Source organism: Octopus sinensis, linkage group LG2, assembly GCF_006345805.1.
Source record: "Octopus sinensis linkage group LG2, ASM634580v1, whole genome shotgun sequence".
NCBI classification, from domain to species: Eukaryota; Metazoa; Mollusca; class Cephalopoda; order Octopoda; family Octopodidae; genus Octopus; species Octopus sinensis.
The window spans coordinates 188,557,591-188,570,623 of NC_042998.1; the positions used below are offsets into that span (position 1 = coordinate 188,557,591).

Here is a 13,033-nt window from a genome sequence, read left to right on the forward strand (position 1 = left end):
ACAGGTACAACAGAAACAGGAAGTAAGAGTGAGAGAAAGTTGTGGTGAAAGAGTACAGCAGGGATCACCACCATCCCTGCCGGAGCCTCTTGGAGCTTTAGGTGTTTTCGCTCAACTCACAACGCCCGGTATGGCAATCGAAACCGCGATCCTACGACCGCGAGTCCGCTATCCTAACCACTGGGCCATTGCGCCTCCACAATCTCATTATTATTAGTAGTAGTAAGGGTTTATAGTTTAGACACAAAACCAGAAATTTTGAAAGGTGGGATACTTGATTGGCATTTCTTTTAAGAAATCCTTCTACTATTATAACCAATGACGATGGTGGCGATGAGCAGTTCCTTTTATCTGGAAGAAAGCCAACATTTTTATAGTGAGGTCAATAAAGTTGTAGTATATCACTGATACTGAGTGTAGTAAAATAATACACAGAGATAAAAAAATAGATCATACAAATATTTTTTGTTGATGTATTTTCAGTGTTTGTAATATAAACAAATACAACGATTCTTTCCACAAAACGTCTTTGTGCTTCAACTTGCAAAAATGTGTTTGTTCTTGAAGTTTCTTCTCAAGAATTTACGCATTCTTTGTTGGATAAGTCACTTTCAGGGAAAATAGAATAATAGTTGTTTTATTCCATCTCAGGTCAGCGTTGATTAAACACATATATAACCAATGGTGGAGGCGCAATGGCCCAGTGGTTAGGGCAGCGGACTCGCGGTTGTAGGATCGCGGTTTCGATTCCCAGACCCGGCGTTGTGAGTGTTTATTGAGCGAAAACACCTAAAGCTCCACGAAGCTCCGGCAGGGGATGGTGGTGATCCCTGCTGTACTCTTTCATCACAACTTTCCCTCACTCTTACTTCCTGTTTCTGTTGTACCTGTATTTCAAAGGGCCGGCCTTGTCACTCTCTGTGTCACGCTGAATATCCCCGAGAACTACGTTAAGGGTGCATGTGTCTGTGGAGTGCTCAGCCACTTACACGTTAATTTCACGAGCAGGCTGTTCCGTTGATCGGATCAACCGGAACCCTCGTCGTCGTAACCGACGGAGTGCTTCCTCCCATATAACCAATGACATTCAAGCCGATACCATGCTGTATTTCAGCAGGCAGAGTGCAGAAAGGACTACGTTATCAAATGTAGTAAGATGGTAGGACCTGATATGAGAAATATGTGGCAGCTATTTTTAGCAGATCACACATCTGACAATGTGAAAACATCTTCGTTGCATTGATATAAAACCTTTAAAATCATTGACAACAGATCATCGAAACTCAGCGGGTGACCTTAATCTACAATTCTTTTTGCTAAATTTAGTGTATAGACACATTAGGAATTCATAACAATCTCTCTATCAACAAGACAATATATCCAGCAAACTAAGCAATCAAGAAGGCAATCTCTTATACCAATAAGACAAACACTTTCCACAAGGAAGCCTCTCAAGGCAGTATTAAAATTCACGATCGAACAACGCTATCCTGTCGAGGCAACAAGGTTATCTCTCCCGTCAAGAAGATAACTCCATTCAGCCTGGAGATGCACTGCTGGAAACATCTGCCAATAATACAACCACTATTTCAAAAAGGCCACCTCTCCAGCCGACAAGACTACTACACCAGCTAAGGCAACCTCTGCTTGGTTGTTCGCCCTGCTAAAAGTGCCAGTCAAAATTTCCATTAAGTCTCATTCTATCTTCTTAAAGAAAGTATGTTAGACAATGTAGTCGGAGATATAAAACTGACTGAAAATAATGATTGAAAACCTTTGATTATAAATTTGTTGGATCAGAATTAACCAGGAGCTAAACGACTGTTCGGAAGGCTAACATTAATATCGTTGAGATTTGAACTATTTTTGGATCTAAACAGTTTTATATATACAATTAAATTCAGTTTACCCATTGTATAACCTTTCTTTCTTCTTCGTAAACTGTTTCCATGTCACATTTTATATGTGTGCGTGCGTGCGCATGTGTGAATATGTACATGTGCGCGTGGATATGTATGTATTTGCATATGTGTGCGAGTATGCATGTGTATATGTGTGTGTGTATGTGTGCAAAACTATTAAGGGTAACTTGCTGGCTGAAACAAAAAAGTACTGAATTAAGGTTAGCTCTGACCATCTGTGTTTTGAGTTTACAGTTTGGTTCGCTATTAATAATTCGATATCCATAAAATACATGGCGGAGTATTGTGCATTTAATTAAATCGTTGATTATTTTCCCCTATAAACATTGACCTTGTTTTATAACTGAAAGGTCTTGGTTTGACATAAAATTCTTGCCTTATTTTTTTTTTACGCATTTGTATTTTTCAGATGGTCTTTTGCTGTAGTTCTTTGGGAAATAGTAACATTCGGTAAGTCTGATTAAAGTGTTTATTTATGGCTTCAATTGTTTTGAATTTTATCTGTTGCCGTACAGACTCACGAATCCAGGATAGAAATTTTATTCTAGGAAAATGAAAGTATCTGGTTTCTGGTAAACTTTAGACTACTCTTTATATTAATCAATGCAAAAGCATGTAAGATGTGTTTCCTTCTCAGATTTAAGAAGTACTCTCGTACTTGTATTCATGGTTTAAACCGCTTTCTTTTTTAATGTTTTTCATTTGGGTTATCGCCAGTTTATGCTATTTTTCAGTGCTTTGGAGTATACTTACAACAATAATCAGATATACAATAATAATCATTCGAACCGTCGCAAATATGTAAATTAACTTCTAAACTACGAAAATTGACGAGTTTCTTAAGATTAAAGGATTTAAAGACGCCATTATTAAAAAAGTGTATTGATACAAATAATATAGTATTGTGTGTATGTTACTAATGATAATATTCAAAGAATTATTGCCATGTGTTTTACCATTGTAGGCATTTTTAGTTTCAATAATCATTGATTTATTTCAATGAGACACACAGGGGTTGAGATATTTTAACTAACCTTTATTTGAAGAGTATTTTTAATGCAATAAGAATAACCCTTTCTGCTATAGGTACAAGATTTGAAATTTTAAGAGAGGAGGGAAGTCGAGTCTATCGACCCCAGTGTTAACTGGGACTTATTTCAACGACTCCAAAAGGATGAAAGACAAAGTCAATCTCGGCAGAATTTGAACTCAGAACGTATAAACAAGTGAAATACCTATTTCTTTACTACCCACAAGAGGCTAAACACAGAGAGGACAAACGAATTAAGTCGATTGTATCAACCTAAGTGCGTAACTGGTACTTATTTAATCGACCCAGGAAGGATGAAAGGCAAAGTCGACCTCGGCGGAATTTGAACTCAGAACGTAGCGAAAAACGAAATACCTATTTCTTTACTACCCGCAAGGAGCTAAACACAGAGAGGACAAACAAGGACAGACAAACGGATTAAGTCGATTACATCAACCCCAGTGCGTAACTGGTACTTAATTTATCGACCCCGAAAGGATGAAAGGAAAAGTCGACCTCGGCGGAATTTGAACTCAGAATGCAGCGGCGGACGAAATACCACAAAGCATTTCGCCCGGCGTGGTAACGATTCTGCCAGATCGCCGCCTTAACGTAACGGCAGACGAAATACAGCTACACATTTTACCCGGCGTGCTAACGTTTCTGCCAGCTCGCCGCCTTCAATGCAACAGAAACCAAATCAAAACTTTGCAAGAACTCAAGGCAAACAGAGCTGTGTTTGGTAATGCAATGAAAGCACGCAATATTAATGTGACAAACATATAAGTAATTAAATTAAGAAAGAAAGAAAGAAGAAGAAGAAGAAGAAGAAGAAGAAGAAGAAGAAGAACAACAACAACAACAACAAAGAAGAAGAAGAAGAAGAAGAAGAAGTAGAAGAAGAAGATTCATAATCACAATAATTCTTTCTAGTATAGGCACATGGGCTGAATTTTGAGGAGTGGAGAGTAAGATTGTCGATTCCATCGCCTACAGTACTCGACTGATTCTTATTTCATAAAGTAGACCTTGCAGATTTCAACTCAGATCGAAATTCATAATCCTAATAGTAATCATAATTGATTTTGTGTGTAATGTATGTACGTTTGTGTGTGTATGTGTGTGTGCGTGCGTTTGTGACGTGTGTTTAATAAGGAAATTCGTTGCATATACATTTTAATTTTGACTTCTCGCGTGCTTCGAACAAATATGCAATCTTTCATTTTTATAATGGGTAAGCAATGTATTGACTAACACGTATTTAACACTCTCCCAGCTTCCCTCTCTGTCTGTTTTTCTGTCTGTCTGTCTGTCTCCATGTCTCTCTCTCTCTCTTCTCTCTCTCTCTTTCACACACACACACACACACACGTGAGCATACCTATGGACATTCACACACGCACACATATGCACACACACACACACACGCACACATATGCACACACACATATGCACACACACATATACACACACACATGCACACATACACATATATGTAGATGTATATTCTGCGCACAAATATACATTGATAACAGCATTTATTAATAACATTAATATACACTTGCAAAACATATTTTCAAAGGAACATATTATGTGTGTGTGTGTGTATTACAGAGATTGTTATGTGTGTGTTTGAGTCTGTGTGTGTATCTGTGTGTGAATCTGTGTGTGCGCTTGTGAGCTTTAATTCACTTGCGCACACAAATTTGTTTGCATGTACATAGATACATATCTAAATACACACATACACACACACAAGAACGCACACACACATATATATATACACATATATATCTACACACACACACATATATATATATAATGCAGTCGATTGCTCAGTATTGGCTCATGCAAGGTGTGTAATATCATCTCTGGAGAAACCAATACTTTACATCGCATACCCAAAGAGTTAAGTGCACCGGAAGTTAAGTGAATACATCCATATCATTGCCGCTGTGAATTTTAATGTAATTTACAATAGCATTCATAATATACTAAAATGTAACTACATCTGAAAGCAATTTAGAAACAAACTAAACCTTGTATATTCTTTTACAAACATGTTTTATCATTATGTTGTCTAGTTACATCATTATCAGAACCTTCACATCACATGCATCATCTGAAAATCTACCCCCACCAGATATACAACTTACCCAATGTTGTTTCAACTCAAACTTTCCTTTATTACTATTTTACCATCAACTTTGGCATTCATAAAACCAATAATACTGCGTCTAGAATTAATTCTTATGCCAAGTCTCAGACTAAAAATTATCGTTGTTATTATAGCACTACTGATTTTCGTAATTTTTCTAAACTTAACCGATATATAATCCTACATTAAAACATTTGTACACGTACACGCACACAAACACACACACACACACACACACACACACACACACACACACACACACACACACACATACACATACGCACATACACACACACACGCATTCACACACACTCACACATATAATATATAAATATAGTGATGTATGTGTAAGTATATATACATAAACACACACACACACAAACATATATATATATATATATGTGTGTGTGTGTGTGTATATATATATATAAGCATATATATATATATATATATATATATATATATATATACATATATATATATATACATATACATATATATACACATACATATATATATATATATATATAATATATATATATATATATATATATAGGGATAGACAGACAGATAGAGGGAGAGAGTAGGGGAGAAGACTAGAGAACTAGAAAGACATAGTACCAATAACAGGCGTAAGAAAAGTATTTATATAAAAAGTTGCACATGCAAATCACATGATGTAAATGCAACTTTTCATCTAAATACATTCCTTACGTGCGTTGTTATTTGTGCGCCGTTCTACTTCCAAACCCGCTGGATGTTCATCGTTCTTATAGCTGACTTTCTACCTTTGCACTTCCTAACCCTGATTAAGTTGGAGTTAAAGATTCGGATATACTATCTAAACCACATGTACAAAAGCATTTCATAAACCATTCTCCCCCTCTCTCACCATATATGTACACATACACACACACTCACCCCCTGCACAGCCCCACACACTCACCCCAACACACACGCACATGCAAACACAAAAAACACGCGCATATGTATATATATATAAATACAAAAATGGGACAAGAACACAAAACATCCAGACAGACGATACAAAGAAAACAAGGACGATTCATTCGGAGATTTTTATCCTCAGTCAAGTTCCAGATTATCTTTGCAAGTTCGGCTGGTTATACTCGAGATTACTCCAATCTGGCCAGCCCCAAGGAAAAACTAAGCTAAGTGCATTAGATTCTTTGGAAGAAAGCAGCGAATGTATACGAAAACAAGGACGGAAAAAAAACGGAGAATGTTACACAAATACAAATGCAAATAACAGGACATAACAACAGGTGTCTTTTGACTAAGGACGAATTAAATTAAGCTAGCGTGTGTGGAAGGGACATAAGATTTGACAGGCACAGGTATAAATTTGACAGTTTGCATAAAAGGAAAAGAAAATACAATATTTCATCCTAAAATAAAAGTATGTTTCAAAATCAAAAAAGTATCAACTAGGTTACGGCTGGCAAATTACAGTTTACTCAAAATAGGTGCCCTCAACTTCCATTACGGCCTGAAGAAAGCTCTGTAACCCGGCGCTTGCTTTTGTCACTATGATCTTCGAACCCCTTGATCTTGGCCACCAGCTCGGTTTTCATCTTGCAGACAGAGCAATTCGTGTTTCTTTCAACTTGTCCCAAACTCAGTAATCCATAGGATTACAATCAGGGTAATTAGGAGGACAGGAATCGGAACTGGTGAAGTCGTAGAAATATTGTAATAACCACTTCTCACACTTACCGAAATTATAGCAAGGAACCGAATCCTGCAGCCTCACATATAGTCTTCCAGCAGCAACTCTCACTCTTTACCTCATCAACAGACCTCATTCAACCATTCAATCTAATACGTTAACCGATAGTGGTATGAGAGAGCTACATCTTGTCTATAAAATATATTTACATATAAAAGTTTATATTCAGATGAATATGGTACTTAAGTTGAGGCACCAGAATTTAGTACGGCATTATGCATAAAATTTCAAAATAAGGTGATTAAAATCAAAATAAGTAACAAATATATTCAGAGGTAATTCAGCACGATCGTTTCATGCGACTCCATTTAATTGAACAATGCAATCATTTCATTACATCAATTTAAAATGTAGAACAATCTTCAGTTGCACAAAGACATAGAATTTAATTAAATTAGAAGGACACATGAGTATAATTTTACCTAAATTCTCCAAGAGGATAAGGAGTTAGACAAAGAACATGTTTTACCAACAACATCATAGTTGTAACTGAAATTATTGCAAGAAGACACTGCCTGACACTGATTTTTCTGTTATTTAGTTTTATTACGGGGGCAGTTTAAATTTATAGACAAGTTTATCAAATCTTTTGTATATTTAAGGGGGAGAGAAGATAGAGGGTAGTATCTGTTTGGGGTAAAGTTCTAAAGATATTCTAAATGGTATACCATTTATTTACTTACAGTGCACTTTATTCCTAATCTAAAACGTATAAGGCCTTCAACTAGCGCTGTCAAATTTCTATCAAGCATCAATCTGCTGTTTTAAAAAGCAAGTACACTTCCAAAAATTTCGATTTAGTTAAATGATGAGACTAATAGAACAATTTTGATCATAGCTTTGTCTGAAGAAAGTTAACCCAGGGTTAGAAATCACAAATGAAAAAAATGTGCGATTTGTTTCCAAAAACGTATATTGAGGTATAAGTACAAATTCAAATCATCGATGAACATTTGTTACTGATACAAAATATCCAAAAGAAAGTGAAATAAATGATTGCTCTTCGTTTATTTAGCTTTCTCATTAAATTTGCTTTTTACCTCTATACACAACATTCTGCGGATACTTGAGTACTACACAAGGATGACGATAGCACTCATAAAGCAATATTACAAAAGTTAAGTGGAAAAGATGCTCACTTATTACATGAATAACGCATAAAATTACATTGCATACAACGTTGAAGAATTGCTAATTTTTTTTAATCTATCGATGAAATTTGTGACTTTCTCAATAGATATACGAAGCAATGCAAGCACACATACACATATGACTGTACATATTTGTGTATATTAGAGAGTGATACACACTGTCGTGTATATATGCACACACGCACACATGTATATAATGTATGTATCCATTCATTCATATATGTGATACGTCAAATTCTTTATTTGAAACACGTGAGTACAGAGAAATATTTGCTGTTGAAAATACATCGAAAGAAATTACTGGATTGCATATTCTGTGAATAAAACCAAAACAAATATAATGAAATTAATCAATTTTCAAATATTCTTACATATATTTGCAACTCCCTTCTAGCAGTACCTTCTTTCACTAAACCGTAAAAATGTCTCCTCGGCCTAATTGTTAAAAAATTGAAACATGAAATTTGATTAAACCTAGCTAAAATATTAATATTTTGCATTGTTAACAAGGTCGCAAATTTATAACGTGTTTGTATAATTGTGTCAACTGATTCAGAATGTAGAATAGTGGTTCTGATTTAATTGACATTGGGCGAAAAAATGAGGAAGTGTCATTCAAAGGAATTTGAACTCAGAACGTAAAGTGAAGTAATTCATTACGACAATTTGTCCAAAGTTACATAACTGTTTCATCAACAGCCTTTCAACCTACTCAAAATAACCTGGAGGAAAATATATTCTGTATGTAGTTTCACGCAAATCGAAGATATGATATGTTTCAATTATATAAGTCAATATAGAACTTATTGGAATGAGGTATGCTTTGGAAGACGTAAGAAAATGGCTTAACGAATCCGGTTAGAAAATTGTTTAACGACTACATGTGAACAAATTGAGATGAGATGATATACAGAATTTAACTTCAATTTTAATTGTTTCCTTCACTTTAATGGTTAATCTACCAGAAAAATGTATTTTTACTTGAAATTTCATCTTCAACAAGACATGTCTGGCTCAGAGTTTCTAAAACTATCGAAAGTTTGGTTAGTAATGTCATAGTTTCACGCTTAGTTTACTGCATCCATTTACCTAAGGAATGGAATGAAAAGGAAATTAAATTTTGTATCTCATCATTTTGAAACTTTTTATTTGTTCACCTTAACAATAACAAAACTGAATTTAGTTACAAAACCATGATCTCAAAATATATTTCGATCTACAATTTCGTTATAAATAGAAGTTCCATTGACGATAATCAACATTTCAATCTTATAGCGAGACTAACATTCTACCAATTTATTCATTGTTTTTCCTATTAAGTGGACAAGTGTTAGGCTTAATTAAAAACCTATTGTTTTCTAATCATAAAATAAATCGCCCGAAGGAAGCCAATGTCAGAATGTGAGATACTTAATCAAAATTAATTCATCATTTTCATTATATTATCCTTATATGAATACAAAACCATCATATATTAAGGAGTGATTTCGGTTTTGATTCCCCATACGCATGGCCAGTTTAATTTTGAGCATTCACGAAATATAGTAATAGACATTAAATATCTTAGAGATTCCTTAATTTATTCATGCACCCATGCATGCATATATATAAAGAGAGAGAGAGAGGGGGGGAAGAAAGAAAGTGAGTGAGAGAGAGAGAGAATGAAAGAGGCCGATAGATAGATACATACAAATACACATGTATATATGTGCCTACTGCCTGTGTGTGTTGTGTGTGTGCTTGTGTGGGCGCGTGTGTGTGCGCCTGTGTGTGTGTATGTGTGTGGACGTGTGTGTGTATGTGTGTGTGTGTGTGTGTGATCACGTACATGCGAAACATACTGTAGAAAATATGACTCGAATACCAGAAGTAGAGGAACATACCGTGTACTATTGAGGCTCATAATCTGTTGATCCATGCTCCATGTAACTGATCATCGGTCAGAAGTGAAATTTTGGAACAATACAATTGTTTATAATTGTTTAAAACCAGTGCAGTCAGAATACAACTATTTGGTATATAATCAAATAAGCAGCTAAATCTGATTGGACGAGAGATTATCATTTTTCAAAATTAACAAAATATGTTGACCGTTGACGAAAGAGAATATAAACATTAAAACCATTTGAAACGCGTAAAAGTTGACGAAAACTGAACAACACAAATCACATTGTACAGGGTACCAATTATAATATATAAAATATATAAGCAAAGCAGCTACTTCTAAAATCTCTATCAGAGATGCAAGTAGTAACACTACTAAATAATATTGTTTGTTGCTACTTCAACATGGTTGTTCCGCACGGAACGATGTTCCTACTTATATTTTAACCCCAGGAGAACACCTCCATCTGGTTAACGACACAGCCTGCGTCAGATATATCAAATTCCTACCATCTAGCGATTTGAGAGGACCAGTTGACCAGCCTGGTTTCAGGGTATTTGCCCTTCCTCAGTACTGGACACCTGTCCAGAGATGGCAGTCGTTCGCCCTAGCTTGCAATATATAGAAAAATAAGCGACATTCAGTCGCTGATCTTGCAACAAGCGAAGCAGCTAGTTCTAAAATCTCTATAAGAGATGCAAGTAGTAACTCTACTGAAAAGTAATGTTTGTGGTCACTTCAACATATGGCTGTTCCGTACATAATGACATCACTACTATTTTATAACCGGTATTTTTAACACAGGTTATGCTATTAGTTACATTAATAAATTGAGTACAACATATATATGTATGTATGTATGTATGTATGTATGTATGTATGTATGTATGTATGTATGTATGTATGTATATACATACACACAGACATGACAGAAGTAGACATCCACATCATCATTAAAATTTATTTAAATCAGAAATTATACATTCAAATTATTTATTGACCATTAAAATGTGAATATTTAATATTTAGTAAACTTGCCCTGTGCATTTTTCAATGCAAGGACCCCATTAGGCATGTTACTGATCAGATGACGAATATTCTCTTGCGGAATGTCTTGCCAAGTTTCATGCACAAATCTCAAAAGATCTGGCTTTGAAGACGCTTTCTTGGTCTTTTTTATGAAGTGTCCTGTCCATTATGCCTCAGAGATGTTCAATAGGGATCATATCTGGTGACTGGCTTGACCATGGAACCTTTTTAATGCCTTTCTCATCCAACAAATCTTGCGGTTTTAGCCGCGCGACAAGGAGCCCCATCTTCCATAAAAGGAGTTGTCTTTAATCATTTCACCACTGGAGAAGTTTGGAAGGAGTCCTTTCTGCAATATGGACACATATTTTTCTGAGTTTATGTTCCCCTCACACTCCACAGGCTTTAATAAAACATTGCTCCAACTTGCTCTCCAGACCATCATAGAATAGCTGCCGTGCTTCATTGTTGGCTGCAATCTTTTCACATCAAATTCTTGATCACAGAGTCTCCAGACCCACACTCAACTACTGTCAGGAAATACAGCAAAGAATATGACTGTGTTCCAAAATGATAGTGGCCTCTCCACCATCTCACTGGCCCAATCTTTTCTCCGCCTGATGTTGGTTAGTCAAAGAAGTGGCTTCCTTCTTTGCTGCTGCGCCATAGTAACCAAGTTTGTGGCGATACCTGACAGCTGTTCTGGGACTGACATCAACTTGTTCTGCTATGTTAGAGGCCTTGCAACGAAGATTATCCGCCACACTTCTCGTAGCAAAGAGAAGGGTCCTGTCAGACGGCCTTGTTTGATCAGGGCGAGGTGATATGGTCTCCTTCGCCTCTCTGGTAATTTGCACAATCACTCTATTAACTTTAGAAAATAAGATCCCAAGGTTTTCTGCGGTTTTACGCTTATTTTTTCTTACATAATATTTCTTTTACTATATTTTCCTTTGCTGTATATATTATCACTATTACTCTGTACAACTCGTTATTTAATGATTTTAATGCTTATATAATTTCTCGTCAACCATCACTCGTATAATCCAACAGATTCTACTACCTTGAAACTGTTATAGCCTCTCGTCCAATTAACCTTAAATGCTTATGTGATGATTTACCAAATAATTATCACAGAAAATTTATAAACATTTATAAACTATTGTATTGTTCCAAAACTTCACTTCTGTCTGATGAGAAATTTTATGAAACTTGGAGTAATAAGTTACGAAATTTTTCAGCTTTAACTCTGTGATTGTGTGTATGTATGTATGTGTATGTGTGTGTGTGTTCGCGCATGTGTGTGTATAATTGAAGTTCTTACTGTTCTATCTATTAAATCATTGTGTTTCATAAATTATGTAAAAAGCATGTTTGTAAACATACAACACAAAACAATACTAACATTCCAAACAAGAACATCATAACTGCAGTCACCACGACCAGTAACAAACTGGTTTAAGAACAACATAAACAACAACAACAACAACAACAACTATGAAATAACAAACCTTGATTAAAATGCTCATAAATGGGATTAGTCATCAAATTGACAATTGCTGTTAGTCAAAAGTCAATACATATATTTTAAAGATTTTCTTTTGTTAACCACCCCCTCATAACTTGCAATTACAGTTGAGAGATCAATTTTTGTACTGCTATAAGTAAGTCGTGTTCATCAAGGACCATGTAATACATAGAAGTGTGGGCAGCACAATGTTTTTATTTATTTTTTTTTTATTGTTCGTCTACTTTAGTTTTTGTTTTAAAAATGATTGTTGTCGAGAGAAATAATATACGTTTTCGTTAAATAAACGAATAAATGCACTTCCAACACTTGTAACAAAGAGAACGATTCGGCGATTAATCGATCATGCTACCGCCAACGCAACATTGTAGTTTCTGAAACAAATCAAAGTTTTGATGTGTGTCAGTTGTATGAATCAATAACAAAATAACTGAAAATGATGTATGCCCTAAAAGAACGTCAGAAATGGCTTAAGGAGTGGGTGACTACACTGACATATTGACAAATTAAAAAGAGAGTGAGAAAAGAAGGAATCCATCTTCATTTCTAATTGTTTCCTTTGGTTTTTATCATATATGTT

General features: G+C 35.3%; 1 protein-coding gene across 1 annotated transcript in view; it reads left to right on the top strand.

Moving 5' to 3' along the window:
* Window positions 1-13,033, top strand: part of LOC115229190 (proto-oncogene tyrosine-protein kinase receptor Ret) — a 280,998-nt gene that overhangs the window by 230,174 nt on the left and 37,791 nt on the right. The window contains exon 21 of the mRNA XM_029799591.2: window positions 2,332-2,372. Within this exon, the coding sequence (XP_029655451.2) occupies window positions 2,332-2,372 (41 nt within the window). The remainder of the gene's footprint in view (window positions 1-2,331; window positions 2,373-13,033) is intronic.